Source organism: Protopterus annectens, chromosome 14.part0, assembly GCF_019279795.1.
Source record: "Protopterus annectens isolate FY-2018-M chromosome 14.part0, PAN1.0, whole genome shotgun sequence".
NCBI lineage: Eukaryota > Metazoa > Chordata > Ceratodontiformes > Protopteridae > Protopterus > Protopterus annectens.
The window spans coordinates 198,212,393-198,231,758 of NC_056748.1; the positions used below are offsets into that span (position 1 = coordinate 198,212,393).

General features: G+C 36.7%; 1 protein-coding gene across 1 annotated transcript in view; it reads left to right on the forward strand.

The window, feature by feature from the left end:
* LOC122788639 (VPS10 domain-containing receptor SorCS1-like) overlaps positions 1 to 19,366 on the forward strand; it is a 1,297,464-nt gene that overhangs the window by 215,568 nt on the left and 1,062,530 nt on the right. The window contains exon 5 of the mRNA XM_044055539.1: positions 18,472 to 18,651. Within this exon, the coding sequence (XP_043911474.1) occupies positions 18,472 to 18,651 (180 nt within the window). The remainder of the gene's footprint in view (positions 1 to 18,471; positions 18,652 to 19,366) is intronic.

Sequence of the window (19,366 nt, forward strand, 5' to 3'; positions counted from 1 at the left end):
ATCAGACAGAATCCATTTTAACCTCTCCTGAACCATATTCTACAAATTAGGAAACATTTGGATCTAAATTAGCTGTCCATACCAAATATTGAAACATCGCCATTACATAATGATATATGGCAGATATTTGCAGAATCTTCCAGGTCACCCTCTTCCATAGTCAACACAACCATTTCTGCCTCTTTCATGGACTCATGAATCTAATCCATGACCATGAACTCATTCAATACCCTTATCAAGGCTGATCCCAATTTAGACCTACCAAGTTAAGAAAAAAAAATTAGTGAAAAAACATATTGCCCACCTTCTTTCCATCTCTCCATACATCCAGTTAGTGGTATAGCCTCTGGCTTTCATGGCAATGAAACTTCTCAAGTACTTCTCCTTCCAAAACTTACCATTCCTTGTATAAGATATCCTGCTGTATAAAATTATCCGATATAAATTCCCACAAATGCTTTTTAGCAGCTTCCTAATATTTTTACTCTTGATAACCAGTTGTCATTGCTCATCTTTCATAACCTTTACCTATATTTTCTTCCTCTGATATGTTATCTTCCACAGGAATTATTTATTCACATTCTACTATATGCCACCACCCCTCTGCTACCTACCTCTGCGTCCAACTAGCCTCCTCTACAGATTTCAGACCTTCCCTCATTTTTGTCATCTGCAATTCCTTTTCTGCTCTCTAGCACCTTTTTCTTTCTCTGATGAGGTCTCTACCTCTCTGCAATTCCTTCCCTTATAAGCCATAACACTACAGTAACAAACAATTTTAATTTCTTCCCCTTCTCTGCCACAACCCTCCCCTCATTCTCCTTTAGTCTCCTCAATGGTATGCATCATCATAACATATAATCACAAGATCTTATTACCTCTCATCACTTTAATTGATTGCAAATTTTTTGCCCTTCCCACCATCCAGCCTCTAAAATAAGCAACCATAGAATGTTCTGAAACATTAAATTCCAAAATATCCATTTTGCCCTTCTACCATGTCATAATGCCAGGCTGATGAAGTCAAACATGCAAAAGTGAAACATCCCCCCTCCCTCAAAAAACACAGTGATACAATAAAATCTCCAAGTATAAGGCAGTCTGCAATGGGTAATAATAGATAACATGATCATCTCTCTCTCTCTCTATCTGTGTAGATATATATATATGTATATATATATATGTGTATATATATATATATATATATATATATATATATAGTAAACATTTGGTCATCCAATATATGAAGTAGTGTCCACAATGCTACTGCTGCAGACAGACATTTCCTAAATGTCTAGCATAGCAAGACACCAATTGTCATAGCAAACCTTTTCAAACTATACTGTCCAGAGCTTATAATCCTAACTTGGTTTGTGATTTATTGTGGAATTATCTGGTAAGAGAAGTTTTATTTGAATCTATATTTTATTTTTTATAACTGTTTTGCCCTGTTTGTAGGAAAGAAAGGATAGTTTGTAGATAAGAAGATTTACTTTGATTTATATTTTGTTGTTTTAACTTTAATTTTCACTGTTGGTTATTAGAAAAGGATAGGTTTTAGACAGGCAAGCTCTAGCCATCCCAAGGGGGCTGATCAGCTATAAATTCACACAGACTGGAGAGAGTACAATGCAGAGCTTATCTAAACAATCCTATCTTGGTTTGTGATATATTTCTCTTTAATGTTAAAAAGAAGTGTGATGCAAGTGATGCATGACATGAAGAATTATAGCTTTTGTCTCATTTTCAAAACTTGCATGGTGAGAACAACTTTATTGTACTTACTTTAATATTTAGTTGTATATTGTTTGTGCGATTTTTATCACAGAAGTTGATTTAAGTTTTCTTTGAATGTTGTGGTTTCTGATTTTGAAGATTCTTTTCTTTTATAATATTTTATTCATTTGAAGCTGAATATGGATTCCTTAAATGAGTGTGCAACTGATAGTTTGCTAAAGCACAAATATATTGCACGGTGTAATAAATGCTACTCATATTTAAAGGTTACATTTGATAACACTGGTGGTCTTTGTTCCTCATGTCAAAAGTTGGATGATTTGCTTACTATTATTAAAAGTAAATATATACTTACTGATGATGAATGCACTTTTGCAACTGGCACAGCTTTGAGAACTGTTATTACATATATTAATGACTGGACTGGTAAGATAAATAATGTTAGGCAAAGAGCAAATAGAACACATTTAGGAAATGATGTGTCTATTGTCTGTAAAGATAATTCAACCCCTGTGAAACAAGATGATGCCTCTGCCAACCTTGGAATTCCGGATGCAAGTATTCAGCAGTCTGAGGATACAGATTGCTTAGAAGGAAACAAACAAAAAAAAAAAGAAATAAAGAAGTTCACAACAAATAACAAGGAAGAAAAACAAACTGATTAATGTATGTAAAGAGAATACGTACTAAAAGGAACACTGCTTTGTTATGTCACACACATTACAGGGAATGATAAAATTTTTCTATCAGAAAACTTTCAGTTTCCAGAAAAAGGAATACATTTTCCGAAAGTGAATGTAAAAAAAAAAGAAGCAAAGGGCAGGTAAAAAGGAAGAAATCAAAACTGAACATGAAATGATTTGAAGAACATTACTGTAAGAGAAAGGAAGAGAAAGACAGATGACTGCATGGCTGAAGCTGTGGGTGTACGAGAAAGACAGATGTTGACTGTATGGCTGAAGCTGTGGGTGTACGAGAAAGACAGATGTTGACTGCACGGCTGAAGCTGTGGGTGTACAAAGCCACCTGGATGAGACTTGTGTGCTTGCTAATTTAATATGTGAAGAAAACAGCAGGATTAATAAGACTAATGGTAATTAAGATCATTCCTTTGTAACAACTGATAGAGCAAATATTACTGTATTAGAAGTTGAAGATTCTTCAGATCTGGTCAGAAAAAATATGCTTGCAATTGGAGATTCAGTTTTTAGAGCAACTGCTATTTATATCTGCAGAGAAGATAATAAACATCAAATAGTGTTATGCTTGCCAGTAGCAAAATTAGAAGATGTGAGATAAGTCTTGGAATGCTTTAATGTAAGGAAGTCTTCTTCTTCTTTCGGCTGCTCCCGTTAGGGTTCGCCACAGCGGATCATCTGTTTCCACTTCTTCCTGACCTCTGCATCCTGCTCTGTCACACCAACCACCTGCATGTCCTCTCTCACCACATCCATAAACCTTATCTTAGGCCTTCTCTTTTCCAGTTACCTGGCAGCTTCATCCATAGCATCTTTTTCCCAATATACTCTGCATCCTTACTCAGCATATGTCCAAACCAATGTAAACTTGCCTCTGGCTTTGTCTCTAAACCTTCCAACCTGGGCTGACCCTCTAATATACTTATTCCTAATCCTGTCCTCCCTCGTCACATCCTGTGCAAGTCTTAACATATTTAACTCTGCCACGTCCAGCTCTGACTCCTCCCTTTTTGTCAATGCCACTGTCTCCAACCCATATAATATAGCTGGTCTCACTACTCTTTTGTAGACCTTCTCTTTCACTCTTACTGGTACTCGTCTGTCACAAATCACTCCTGACACTCTTCTCCACCCACTCCATCCTGCCTGTACTCTCTTCTTCACCTCTCTTCCACACTCACCATTACTCTGAACTGTTGATCCCAAGTATTTAAACTCATCCACCTTCACCACCTCTACTCCCTGCATCCTCACCATTCCTCTGTCTTCCCTCTCATTCACACACACACACACACACACACACATATATAAATATAATAATATGTATATATATATATATATATATATATATATATATATATATATATATAGCATAATAATGCCTTAATGTAAGGAAGTACAGATCTGCTTTTATTCATATCGGTACAAATGATGTCATCCACAAGGACTCTCTGACTGTTAGTAGGGAACTTACAGCCTCTTAGATAGTATAGCTTGCATGGTTGTTAGCACATATTTTTCACAAATCACATACAGAAAGGATAGTTAGGTCACTATGAATGAAAAGATTTTTTTGAGGTAAATGCCTACATTGAAAAAATGTCCTGTTTTAAAAATGGAAATGTGTAGAATATACAAGCCTAGTTTTGACCACGTGTTCAGACAGGATGGCACGCATTTGTCAAGATCTAGTAAGAGAGTTTTTGCAGCGGATATTTTGCAATATTTGACAAACACTTGGCAGGATCTTTGCCATGTTGAAAATTTAACATTTCACAGATAGCAACATGTGATGTGTCTCTGATGATTGTTAATGCTAGGAGCATTAATAATAAAGTTTTTTATCAGAAAATTTGTTGTTCCCACAAGACTGATGTTGTTATTGTTTGTAAAGCATGGTTAAAGAACAATGACTGGATGAAAAACCAGAAATTCATCCCTGGTTGCTACCAACATATTTCGCAATATAATATAATAATGCAGGGCCAAATTACTCCAGGTGTGTATAACTGTTTAAGCAATGACAATCCTGTGGTAGCAGGGATATTTGGAATCAAGAAGATCCACAAGGATATCCAAAATCCCCCTTTGAGGCCGATTGTTGATGCTTACATGAGTAAGAATTTTTTTTATATTGCAAAATATGTTTATAGCAAGTTAAAACCTTCTGTATACAGGGTCAATCAAGTGTGTAGGGATTTGTGGGATTGTTTTGTATAGACTTACCAGGGTAAAATTTTCCCGGGATTCCCTACTGGTATCAATTGATGTGCAGAATTTATATCCATGCTTTTTGATGTGGGGATATTGGACTCTAACAATGTTAATACAGTAATAGCTCTCATGGAAATTGTGTTAACTAACAATTTTCTGTATTTTGATGGGCAATTATTTAAACAGTTGACTGTTGTAGCAATGGGGGCAGCATGCACCCCTAGTTTTGCAAACTTGATTATGGCATATTGGAAGCAACATTTTGTCTTTAATTGTCACTTCAATCATTGCTGGAACTTTTATATTAGATTTTTGGATGATTTTTTTGATTTGAGTTAACTCCGAGGTTAGACTAGGTGAGTTTTTGGCTTATATAAATTCTAGTACATCTTTTCTTAAGTTTACCCATTCATCCAGAAAAGACAGTCTTCCTTACTTAGATGTTCAGCTTACTAAGGATTATGCCAATAATTGCTACAGCACTGGAAAAGTACCTTCTCCAACTCTTATCTCCATTATGATAGTTGTCATCCTACCTCTCAGAAGAAGGCTGTGGTTAAGGCCTAGCTTGTGAGGTTGGCTCACATGATAACGGATGACAGTAGGTTCTATCAGGAGATCGATATCCTACTGGGCATGTTCTCTAAATGGGGTTATCCAGGAGAGTTCTTGGTAAAGTGAAGGAGGAAGTGTGTAATAAAAGGTGGATGAGTTTTTTAACCATTACTCCCAATACCTTGTGTATCCCAGGAGAGGGGTGTCCCTAATGGGCAGGACGTTGAGGATGTGGTTAGTGGTCATTTTAGCCATTCTTTGATAGTTACCTTTTCCCCTCAAGTTTATGAGATTTTGGATGTAGTTAAAAAACATTCTGTCCAGAACTGACAGCATTAAAATGAGTTTGGGTGAACATTTTAAGGTGGTGTTCCGAAAGGGGAGATATTTTAAGAATTTATTAGAAATGAGACATGAAGAGGGGGGGTGATATGAGATCTAGTGGTACGTTTAAGTGTAACCACTGTTCTCAATGTCAACATATACTTGTCTGTGAATCTTTTTGCATTCGAAATAGGAAATTTACCATCAAAAGGCATTTCAATTGTGACTCTAAAGGGGTGGTTTATTGTGCTTTATGTCAACAGTGTAATGCATTTTACATTGGAAAATATTTGCGTAAAATTAAAGAAAGAATATATGAGCATATTAATGATGTAGCCTAGGCAAAACTATCAAATGCATTATATCAACATGTTAGTAAGAAACCAGGGCATGATTTTAAATTTGTAGTGCTGGATTATGTTATAAGGGACCCAATAGTTTTTTTGATAGATGAACATTTAAGTAGGAAAGAGTTAATATGGATTTTAAGGTTAAATGCATTACAGTTCCCGGGGCTTAATGACTGTTGCTCTATTTCTCTGTTGCTCAAGCTTAAAAGTCTTGAAGGGTAACAGGAGGGCCAGGAGATTGTGGTGCATAATATGATATTAGTATAATATTTTTACACAAATGTAAGTAGTGTATGTTTAATAAGATGTATATCTCTTGAATTTGTTCTTGAAGTATACTAGCTATTTAAAACACTTTATATGTTTTTTTATGGAATTTTTTTATTTAATTGGTTCATGTTTTTTATTGGTTGGATTTATCATATGGCTTGATGTCATTTATTTAATGGTGTTAATTACTATTTTCAACAGTTCTGATGAAGTCTTTTTGAAGATGAAAACACTTATCTGCTGTACCTGGATTTTGGAATAAAGTGGTCCTTGCGTGCTGGAGACTTGCTTTCTTCTTTGGTTGAGTGCCAAAATCATATTGGTGACTAGTAATGAAGCCAGCCTACACCCATGTATTAGGAAGCCTCCTGGGGGTGGCAAAACAAAGTGAAGAATATTAGCCGCATTTTACTGTCCAGGTGTAATAAAACAAACAGAAAGCTGTGCTTCCTGTCCAGAATGTCAGAAAACTACCCCCCCCCCATCTAGGGTATACTAGTCCCCTGATCTTAAAATCTATTGTAAAAGTACAGTTTGAACACATTACCATGGACCATGCTGGGCCATAAGTAAATCTATCAATAGGTATCAGTACAACCAAGTTATAACAGATTATACACCCAAATTCCCAGAGGCAGTGTCATTACACAAAGCTAATGCAGAGGTTATTGCTAAGGGGCTGGTATTGCAGTTATCCAGTTTAGGCATTCCAAAACAGATATTAATTGACTAAGATACTCCATTTATCTCGGGGATATGCACCAGGTATGTAACAGTGTTAAAGTTAAACAGTTGAGGACATCAATCTACCTCCCCACAAACTGATGGGTTAGTGAAAAAATTAAATAAAACACTGAAATCCATGTTACTGAAAGTCTTTGATGCAGATGGGGAAAACTGCAACAAATTACTGTGTTACTTACCCTTTGCAGTCAAACAGCCACCACAGGCCCCCAGTGGGTTTCATCCTTTTGGAACTTCTTTGTGACAGGCAAACACGAGTACACCTTGAGATTGCCAAGGATTAGCAGGAAGAAGAAGAGACACCCTTCAAAAGTGTGATCAAATGTTATGCTAGCTTACAGGATAGACTAAAACTAATAACGCCTATAGAAAAGAGTACATGCCTTATATCACAGGATATAGAAGGGCAGGTCTATAATAGGGGCACCAGTCTTCAAAAATGTAACTTGGAGACAATGTACTAGTACAAGTACCTTCTATAGAAATTACATGTCTGCTAGATGGCTGAGACTGCTTGAGATAATTAAGAATGTTAATGCCCCGTGTTATAAGGTTAGACAGCTTGGAAGAAGAAAAACAGAGTAAATTTGCCGTAGTAATGTTCTTAAGCCAAGGAAGGAGACAAAGAATACTCAAAGTGTTTACAGATTGAAGCTTGAACAGAAAAGGCTAGGGATTCATTAGCAGCTCCAAAAAGAATAATCTTTGTCACTAGTGCAAAAACTATAAGCAAAATAACTTTTGGAAAAGAATGTTGTGTTCCCAGAGATACCCTGGAGAACCAAACGGGCAGAATATAACATAGATATGACCCCTGGAGTAAAAGTCAGGATGAGGACTTATAGTGTACCAGATTTACAAAAACGATTAGTGAAAGGAAAAATTAGAAAGTTGTTTAAGTTTGGTGCACCTAAGGAATCAGATTAAGTGAATCAGCCTGATCATGCTATTCCCTAAATCTGAAGAAGGATCAGATTTTGTAACTACTTTAGGGAACTAAATAGTATACCAAAACTGAGTTGCTATCCCATTCCCAGAACTGATGATCTGAAAGAGAGCTTATACAAAGATAAATGCCTGACAACATTGGACTTCTCACTGGCAAGTACCTTTTTCCTCCTTTCTGCCAAAGAAAAAAGAGAGGATTATCACCTGGGACTATTCATCTTGTGTTCCTGAACTGAGATCTGGGCTAAGGAAAGAGGGGTGCCTATAACTTGAGAAACCTCTTATAGCTTTTGTAATCCTTAATGGCCTGTGTCAGTATACAGTTTTCCCATTTGGCTTTCATGGAGTGCTAGCTAACTTTCAGAGACTGACGGACAAAATATCAAAGCCTAACTCCCACTATATTTCATCATATACAGAAAATGCGATCATTCATTCAGAAGACTGGATGTCTCTTTTACCTAAGGTTTAGGCTGTACTACAATCCATAAGGCAGGCAGCCTTGACTGTATGTGCTAAAATGATTAAAGTGGGTGAAGTGGAGATCACCTGTCCTGGATAATTTACAGGAAAATGGGTAATAAAACCACAGCTGAAAAGGACAGAAACCATAAAATAGCATCTGTGCCCACTAGTAACAATAATTGTAAAAAACAGAGGCCACAAAAATTGTTTGTATCCCCTACTAAGAAACAAATGAAGGTTTTCTTCAGACTAGTTGTATATTTTTGGAAAGTTGCACCTATTTTTGCGACCACTGCTTGCTCTCCAATAGACCTTATGAAAATGTGGTGTGATGGTATAAAGCCATGCACATGGTATGGTAGAATGGTCCCTTGAAGCAGATAAAGATGCTAATGAACTGAAAAAATCCTATGTTCTTAATCTGTTGGGATAACCTCTGATTTTACTAAAGAGTTCACCTTGTATACAGATGCATCGGAAGTAGGTTTGGGGGTAGTGACAACTCAATATCTTCAAGGACAGGACCACCTTGTGTGGTATATCACTGGGAAACAGGACAATGCAGAATGAAAATTCTCTGCATTTGAAAGTGAATGCCTTATAATGAAATGGACCCTCTATCTTTTGAAGTACTATTTGATAGGTATACATTTAATTGTGGTAACAGATTGTGCCCCTTTGCATTAGTTAAATAGTTGAACAGATAGCAATACAACATTATGCAGGTGGGCACTGTACCTCTATCCCTTTCATTTTACTGTGAGCTATCGACTGATCCCAGCTAAAAAACAATGGTGATAGGTGGTCCAGCACTCACAGCCAGTCATAAGAAATCCATACCTTGGTTTTGTGATGGGTGCAGTTGTAATATCTTCCCTTGGACTAAGCCTGAGGCTGAGAGGAGAGGTCTATAACCATGGACAGTCCTACTTGTTCAAAGCTTATCACCTGTGAATATTCATTTTGCATACCTGAACTGAGATCTGTTCCCAGGGAAGAGGCTTGCTTATAACTTTACAGACAAGTAAACATTTTTTGACTGAACTATTTTATTAAATGCAGGGAATATTTTGTACTCCTATTTAAAGGTACTGTTTATTTTTGTTTCCATACTTTTGATTTTCTTGTACATCCTGCTACATCCTGCTTTTAATGCCTTTAAAAATCTCACAACATGCACAATGATGCTCATTGTCTGTGTCAGTATTGTGTTTTATGCCATCTTTATCATGGTCCAGAGCAACTGTTGGGGATCATCAGCCATGGTCCCTATTCATATCCTGCATCACTTGCAACATGTAACAGCGGAAACCATGATATGTGGACTGCTGTCTATACTGATAGACATTGAGGCTGGCAATGTATGCACCTGCCAGTAAGCTGTTCCCATGGAAAATTACACTACAGGAAATTATGGTAGAGCTTACAGATATTCCCAGTGTGGGTATCACTGGAACTGCCTAGATGGTAAGCAGACTTATTGCTCATAAATCCCTGTCCACTGCACACCATCTCACAGTTAATGGAGTGGAAGCCCTTCTAGTGGAAGCCCTTCTAGTGGAAGCCCTTCTAGTTAATCTACTGGATAACATGTGATACACGTGGGATCATAAATGAAATGTATGTGCAGTCTTTAGATGCCAGGACTTCAGGAAAATGGGAAATGATGTAGAATGCCTGCAGAATGATGGTCCTCTCCTCTGATGTTCATGGAAGCCATTTATGCACTTCCACTTACTGCAGCATCAGGTCACGGAAATGGTGCAGGATTTGCAAAGTAGCTACATTTGTAATTCCTAACTATCCCCAGTTAGATTCTGAAAGGTTCTTAAGGTAAGGATTGTTAGTGCTACATGCACCTTTGTGTCACTGGGCACCATGCAAACCCAGTGATTCTATGTGTGGTCCACATAATGGGGTCAACGATGTTCATTTCATATAGGTGATAACATATAAGCTGATGGTGGGCACATTTTTTTGAGGTTAAGTGGTGATCATTTTCTTTTCACTAAAAATCTGTATTTAGTGACATAAATAATTTCTTCAGTTTTTTGTTTATTGCTTTATATTGGTATCAATAAAAGGACTCTAATTCTCTAAGAATGTTTACTTCAAGGCACTCTGGTGATGTAGAGAGATAAAGCCTTGACTACAGCACAGCCAGCCTAGACTCAGTTAGTGGCTTCGGTGTCCAATAGACTAACCAGGAAGGGATGAGTGTGCCAATCTATGGTCAGAAAGTATTTGAGTATTTGTTGATATGCTCCCTAAGGGGAAGCATAGTTCAAAGAAGGGATTTGCACTCAGATGTAACCAATGAGTGGGGGAGAGGCAGGGAAAGAAAGTAGGTAAATCATAAAAAGTACCCTGGATGAAAACACAGATGAGACAAGTCCCAAGGGCACCCTCAGGATCCACAACAAACCTCAGAGATAACAGTAAGTTGGGGGTATGGAGAGTAGCTATTTGACCTGATATACACATTGGGTACTAGGGGCTAGTAAACATGAGCTCCGAAGTGACAGAAAATGAATTTGTAGATCAAAAACAGTCATATAGAAGGACATCATAGGAGATGTTACTCACTAGTATTTAGGATCTCTCCCTATTGGATTAATTCTCCATTCCTGGTTTAGTATTAAAACAAACACTTAAAGAATTGTAATCAACAGTAAGTATCTCTGCCTGACAATTAAGGGAAGTAGTTGTACTTTCAGCTATGTTTCCAACTGGATTATATCCCTTGGAATATTTCATTCATGCAAATGATACTGGATCAATGAATAAATTAGTTTTTCTAAGGTATTAATGCAAACTTTATACATTTTCACAACGACATTTATATTGATACTGTGGGTAACAGTCCTTCAAGACACCATATAAAAAAATGCATAATTTTGTATGTGCACCAATTCAAACTGCATTAAATTTGATGAACATTTCAGTGGAAACAGTTTGAATTACTGCAGTCTGTATGTATGTGCAGTGAACAGTTTGTCCTATATATATATATATATATATATATATATATATATGGGTCTGTCTGACAACGTCGACAGCTCAGAACGCCGACGCCGAGAACACCGACGCCAGAAGATCGACAGCTGAGAAGACCGACGGATGAAAACACCGACGCTGAGAACACCGACATGGGAAAAGGCTGTGTAAGTATGCGGTAGTGACGGACGTTAGGGTGCGAGTAAGGTAAGTGTGCGATATTGACGGTCTGTAGGGATAGGGGTGGGTTAAGTGAGTTAGGGTTAGGGCGCGGGTTAGGTAAGTGTGCGGTAGTGATAGTCTTTGGGATAGGGGCGGGTTAAGTGAGTTAGGGTTAGGGCGCGGGTTAGGTAAGTGTGCGGTAGTGATAGTCTTTGGGTTAGGGCGGGTTAAGTGAGTTAGGGTTAGGGCGTGGGTTAGGTAAGTGTGCGATAGTGACGGAACTTAGGGTTAGGGTTTGGGTTAAGGTTGTAGATAGTTGTGTATGTGAGGTTTAGTGTGGGTTTGTAAGGATTTTGGTGTGCTTGTGTTGTGTGTGTGCTTTTTGGACAGGGGATTTGTTTTGTTTGTTGATTGTCATTATTATGGTGTGTTGGGCATGTGAGGTTTCGTGTTTGTGAACTGTCGGTTATGTGGTGTCAGTGATTTCGTTGTCGGGCATGTGAGTTTTCGTGTTTGTGAACTGTCGGTTATGTGGTGTCGGTAAACTGGTTGTCGATGTTGTGGCTTGTCGACCTTGTGAACTGTCGGTTATGTGGTGTCGGTAAACTGGTTGCCGATGTTGTGGCTTGTCGACCTTGTCAGGTAGATCCATATATATATATATATATATATATATATATATAGAGAGAGAGAGAGAGAGAGAGATTCACTTTATAATCCCAAAATCCTGAAATATTGAATTTCAGAATTTCGAGATCATAAAGCCAAAACCAGACAATCCCAAAACCCCAGAAGAGCGAATTTTAAAATTGCAAACACTACACTAACCATACACCACACACACATACACACAGCTTCCCCAACACAAAAATACTCAAACCTACACTACATACAAGTAGGGGGGCAAGCTCCACTATACCCCCCCATGTGGGGGGCTGTGCCCCCACACCCCCTATTTGAATATAGTAACTCCACAGTCGCACTACAGAGACAAACACACAAAAACACCACCATACAAGCTACATTCCCCTCAGACACACAGATCACAGTAACCAAACACACTGACACACACTAAAGCCCATAACCAAAACCTTTAAACATAAATACTTACCTGCACTTCCAGCTATCCCTTCACAAAGTGCAACACCAGAAGCGCTACTTCAAAATCTCTGTACTTCGGGATTTTGAAATTCGCACTTCTGGGGTTTCAAACTTTTGAGCTTTTGGCTTTATAATCTCGGGATTCTGAAATTCGGTATTTCAGAATTTCGGGATTATAAGTGTTCCTATATATATATATATATATATATATATATATATATATATATATATATATATGTCTGCCTTTTGATAGACATATTGTCTTACTGGTGATGGTTAATCTCTTCATACATGCTGCTGTATAGCTAACACCATCATTCTTTGCAGGGTAATTAGAACTTGGTGTTTTGCTTTGTGCCAAGAATATGGCAAACAATTGATGTGGAGCAATTTATTACCCTACTTATCAAGTAGACAAGCATAATTCCATGTTTGTGATGAAAGAACGCTGTTATCACTCAACACCAAGCCAAGCTCTTGGAGGGTAGGGGATGTTGCTAGCCTTCTAATTTTTCTCTGGCTTTGACTGATAGCTAAATCAATCAGGTGATCAGTCCTAATCAAGTGTATCCTGCCCCCCTCAAAGTTTGGCAATTAGTGGTGCTAATATTAGCAGCTGGGGATGAGGGTCCCCTTTTCTACTGCTCTTTTGATAATTTTGTACCTACAAAGGGTCAGAGGAGTCAGCGAACTAAAGTTATGATTCATAACTGAGCTGAGAAAAAGTAGCCAGCATGGGAAAGTGGACATAAACTGGCAAATATAAAAGAAACATTTTCAGTTTGAGCATCATATACATTTCAGTATGGTTAGAATGTAATGTGTTACAAACGTGGTATGGTGCATGTGATTTTTATGGAAAAACGGCCACAATGGCTAATAGAGTCTGTCGTTTTTGTGAAAGAGAGTGACCATATAGTGGATGAATCAGTGATTTAGTCAATATTCCCTAAATGCAAGCCAGTATCACGGCCACTTATAGAATGAACATGGCTACTAGTTCCTCACGTGTATGCCACACCCCTGATGAACACGAATAAGATAATGTAAATGATTTTATCTGTTTAGTCAATGCACTAACAAAATAATTTACTGAAATATCTCCCAAGACTAGGAACATGGTTGAGTTTTATTTTAATATATGTTTTAACAGTCTTAAGTAAAAACAATATATGTAAAAAAAAACTGCTTTGCATTCTCATCATAGAGTCTAGCCATTGCCACTGATTCTGGAATAATTTGTCATAATTCATTAGGATCAAAGGATCAAGGATATACAGTGCAAGTCAGTCTAATGACCATAGGATCATAAGATCAAGGACATACAGTGCAAGTCAGTCTAATGACCATAGGATCATAGGATCAAGGACATACAGTGCAAGTCAGTCTAATGACCATAGGACCATATGATCAAGGACATACAGTGCAAGTCAGTCTAATGACCATAGGATCATAAGGTCAAAGACATACAGTGCAAGTCAGTCTAATTACCATAGGATCTTAGGATCAAGGGCATTCAGTGCAAGTCATTCATAGGATCATAGGATCAAGGACATACAGTGCAATTCAGTCTAATGACCATTGAATCATAGGATCAAGGACATACAATGCAAGTCAGTCTAATGACCATAGGATCATAGGATCATGGATATACAGTGCAAGTCAGTCTAATGACCATAGGGCCATATGATCAAGGACATACAGTGCAAGTCAGTCTAATGACCATGAGCAACATGCCAAGTAACCACCCTCAGAATTTACATATTTTTCCAAAGAGGGTGAGGCCTGTTTGTCCCAGTGAAAATTTAAGGTTACCCATCCAGTAATCCGGGTTATGTGTGAAAGAAGACCGTAAGTCACATTGCTTGACTTGCAGAGGAAGTTTATTCCAGAGCTGGGGGAGATGGTGGTTGATAAACCTCTCTCTCCATCATGTTTCATTTCTTTGCTGGTATAGTTTATGACCTCTGCTTCTGTTGTTGACTGCAGTATTAGACTTATTTAAATAGTTAATACCTGGATTGAAGATTAGTCTATATTAAAATTAGAACATTATTCTTAGTTTTTTTCTAAAAATGCCAAAACACTTTTCAGTATAAAGCATTTTGCTCACATGTAACCATTTCTGTTGTAGAATTCTGGTATTAAATTTATAGAGAACTTTATTTTATTTTTTATATATAAAACTAGACTTTGAAAATGCATTCTATCTTTTATTTCATATCAGAATAAGAAGCAGATCAAGAAATAAATGAACATTTCACAAGAAGAGATATTTAAATGGATAATGAATGATTTCATTTGAGCTATTTCTTTTAAGTAACAAGTAATGTCATTTAAATGAGAATATTCCTTTGTTAGTCTACTTGGAAACCTTTTAAACATGACATCACCACTTGAAGTTCTTATCAGAACGTTGTCATCACTTAAAATCACAAAGGCTTAAAATGTTGCTGTTATTCTTTCTGAAACAATATTTTTAATATTATGTCCATTTCAAGATTCAATTACCACAGATAATGTTATATTAAATGCATTGTATAGTCCTGTTTACAAGAATAGTCCAGCAGAAATGTCTAAATGTAACATTTTAAATTATTGGTCAGATTAATATTATTTTTATTGCTGTGCTGTATTCCATTAACAAATTATTTGTCCAGTTGCTTACTATAATGTGCACATGTCTACATTTAACATTTAACACTGAGGATAAACTGATGGTGTTGCTCTTAGGCTTATTACACATTTTTAATGTTGTACTGCATTTTTTTGTTTCTCTTAAGAATCTTAAATGCTTCATATGTGCTAATCACCGAATCTCAGAAATAAATTACTTTACTTTCTTAACCACAATCTACTGTCAGTCCACTTATCAAATTGTCCTTTACCGGTAATAAAGCTAGAATAGTAAAGTGAGTTTGCAGCTGTGACCTGTCATTCTGATACAGAGTACAATATTTTTCTTCAAAATATCTTTGAACATTATTTTTAATTCTGAGAGTAGCTTTTTATTCTTAACATCTGTCATGAGCTTGTGTTTATGTGCACTGAAATAATTTTTCTGTCAAATAACTTATTAACTTTTCCAGCACATTCTTTGATGGGGTAGTGTGTCTGTAGATAGAATAGTAGGACTGATTAGAATATATAGACCCATTCAGTCAATAAAATGCCAGAATTTTATTAAGAAAAGCTTTTACTACATAAGGTGTAGAAATGTAATAACTAAGTTTTGAACTGAACTGTAGGGTAGCTAGATGTTACTAGTGCCCAATTAAATAACAGTTAATTGCTACATACACTTTTCACCACTAAAATTGTAAATTAATAACAATTGTACTTACCTCAGTTCCTTACTAGAAATATCAGTTGTATTAAAATATTCTAGGACTATCAGGAAGAGACAAAATGGTACACAATGAGCATCTAACCATCTTCTACTAAGGGAACCTACCCCATTACATGCATGCTATGAGTAGATATAATACTAGAAATCAAACATACTAGTAAACAACTAAGCTAAGGTCAAATAAACTACCAGTTTTATGTTTAAACAAAGTCGGTCACTCTTCTTAGACATATATACTTGTGTAAGCTTTTCAGTGTCATCTCAGGCATCATTCCTCCAGTCAGTCTTATATGTACTAGATCCATTATTTCTAGGCTAATTTATGTTTTACTGCTTACCAAAGAGTGAGCTTTATTTGTGTCCAAAGTACCAATACAAATCCCTGTTCATGTTCCACAATCACTAGTCAAAGGCTACCCTTAAACTACTTCTTACAGCTCCTTGAATCACTAACCAAATCTCATGCGAAATGCTTTGTCAACACTAATCTAAAAGCTGATGCCATTAGCTTTCCAGAAATACATAATGTGTTTGTGTCCTCCTCACTTCTGTCTGTGTTAATGGGGTAACCCTCACTACACATCACAGTAGTACTCTTTCTCCTTATCTACGGCATTAGAGAAGCTTCATCACTTTTTGAAGCTGTCATCAAAATGAAAATTAGAGTGAGGCTGAGACTGCAGCCATGTTTCTGCATTTGCTGTGGTAGTGTTTAGTTGCTCAGAATATTTCTCAGTCTTTCCCATATTTAAATTAAAATAATTTTATGATTGCCCATTTCAGATATTCTTTTTGTTTTCATAATACTTAATTTTACAATTGTTATATTATTTAATCATGCCTGTGAAGTTAACTTTCTTTTCTGAGCTGTACCTACTCTTGATAAAATGCTGTACTGTGCTTTGCAATGCATTACCCGTATTGTGAGATCTAAAATTAGAAGTGGTTATATGAAGAAATTGCCAATAGAATTATGCAATAAGTTTTGCAGATGTCCTGTATATATTACTTTAACAAAAACAATTAATCTTTTTGGCTTCTGTTTTAACTCATTCATACTTTAATATTCCTGAAGAATAACATAATAATAATCATAGAAGTGCACCACTGAGAACAGGAAAACACAATAAACAAGACATAGCTCAGAATTGTGAAATGCTTACCTAGATAAAGAAGTCTTATCCTAGATGGTTTCTGCATTTTGGTAGGCCTTTCTGATTCCTAGACCATGTTGTTAAGTTAAGACCTTATCTTGGAGAGCAGTTTCATTGGGGAAGGCACATACTAATGCAGAACTCCGAGTGACTGCCTAATGTTAGCTAGCAATATGTTCTCCTCTGGAAGTGTCTGTAGATCACAATTGAGTAACTAAGCAATTCAGCCAAGTAAAATTATAGTCCAGGAAGAAATAGAAAATGCTGCAAAACTACTGCTGTAAAAGTACTCATGCTGCAGATAAGTGCTATCGAGCCATGGGTTGGGCTGTGTCCATTTGTGTGCATGAATGTGGACATGTATGTGTGCTTGTTGTAGGGACATAAATGAGGCTGCATGACTGAGTGTGCATCTGTGTGTGTGTGTGTGTGTGTGTGTGTGTGTGTGTGTGTGTGTGTGTGTGTGTGTGTGTGTGTCTGTGTGTGTGTGTGTGTGTGTGTGTGTGTGTGTGTGTGTGTGTGTGTGTGTGTGCGCGCGCGCATGTCTGTGTGTGTGTGTGTGTGTGTGTGTGTGTGTGTGTGTGTGTGTGTGCATGTGTGCACACACGAACGTACACACACTTTTCAGTGCAACTGCTCCTACTTTCTCCTTTAGACTGTAGCTGCAGCTACTTGCATTAGTTTTGTTGTTTTTTGTTTTTTAATTAAAATTAATTAACTAATTAATTAATTATATTCCCCTGTTGAAAAACTATCGTTTTCTATGAGCCATGGTTTGCAGTTAGTAAATGGAAATAAGAAGGACATGTCCTTGTAACTGCTACCCCATTTACTTTCTTTAGTTTTGTACTAATTTATTTATTCATTTCCTCACTGGCTAATCACGTTTTTCTCAAAGCCTTGGTTAGTAGGGGTACAGTAACAGAGAGATCCTTGTAACAGCTGCTGCTGCTGCAGGAACTTATTTTAGTTTAATTTGGGTTAGACTTTTATTTTTTGTCTGTCTTACTAACCACACAAGATCCATAGTAAGTGAGCAGAAAAGAAATGGTAGTTCTTGGAGTAGATTATAATCTTTGCACTAAGATTTCATGTTCGATTAGGGCTGTATTTCTTTCACCAGTCTTTTTCTCTACATTAAAACTCTACTGTGTAACTTTGAGCATCCAGTGATGCTTGCTGGTGTGCTAAGCTCACAGTCTAAAACAAGTTAATTCAGTACAGCATATTTAACCATTAAACTGTAAAACAGTTTGAGTTATAACCATAATAACATTATTTTGTAATTCTTTTTTCTTTTCTTTAAACCTGTAAACAACTAATCTTCATTCTCTTTTCCAACTTTGTTTTATGTGTTGGTGGTTACTAATTATATAATAAATTCTGATTATGTTCTCAAACAGAATATGCAAGTCATCAGTACGGATGAGAACCAGGTGTTTGCTGCTGTTCAGGAGTGGAACCAGGAGGACACATACAACCTTTATATCTCAGATATCCGTGGTATCTACTTTACACTGGCCTTGGAGAATGTCAAAAGCAGCAGAGGACCTGAAGGAAATGTCATGGTCGATCTTTATGAGGTATGCTGTCATGGTAACGTGTGATTGACATAATAAGAATGTTCATATAGTTTGTCCTCAGTCAACATTAAAACCTTTGCAGAAGCATTTAGGAGTTACATTCTGACAGACTGGTCTCTGCCTTCATCCCCTAATGTAGCTTTACTTTTTCTTTTTAAATAGCCTATACATTACCAAAAAAGGGATTCTATGTCTAGTAGGACTGGATTCTTGCCTTATTTCACTATTTCTTGTTGTCTTGCATTGTTTAGATAATTTGTTCTGAAATTTTCCTTATGTTATTTTCATTAAATATATTGTTAAACTCTATATGTTGCTCCTTGTAATTCTAAGCAAAGTATGCATTATCTAGTCTTAAAAACTCATAAAACTCAACAGAATCATTGTCTTATGTTCAAAGTATATTCATTCACTAAGAGCATGACATTCATTTACTAAAAGCATGACACAGATGTTAGCGTTCTATGTCTTCAGGTATGGGATTAGATCTTGTCTACCTTTCCTAATGAAACAGTCACAGTACGTCCTTAAAGATAGCATAGCTTCACTGATCAGGAATTCAAAGCTACATACAGCAAGGCATGGTCAATATACAAGTTAATGAAAATAACACACTACGCTACCCATTAATTAATCCAATATACCGGAAACTTGTTTAATGGTCAAATGTCTGGAATATAATATTTATATTCCCTGACAATAAAATATGATTGTG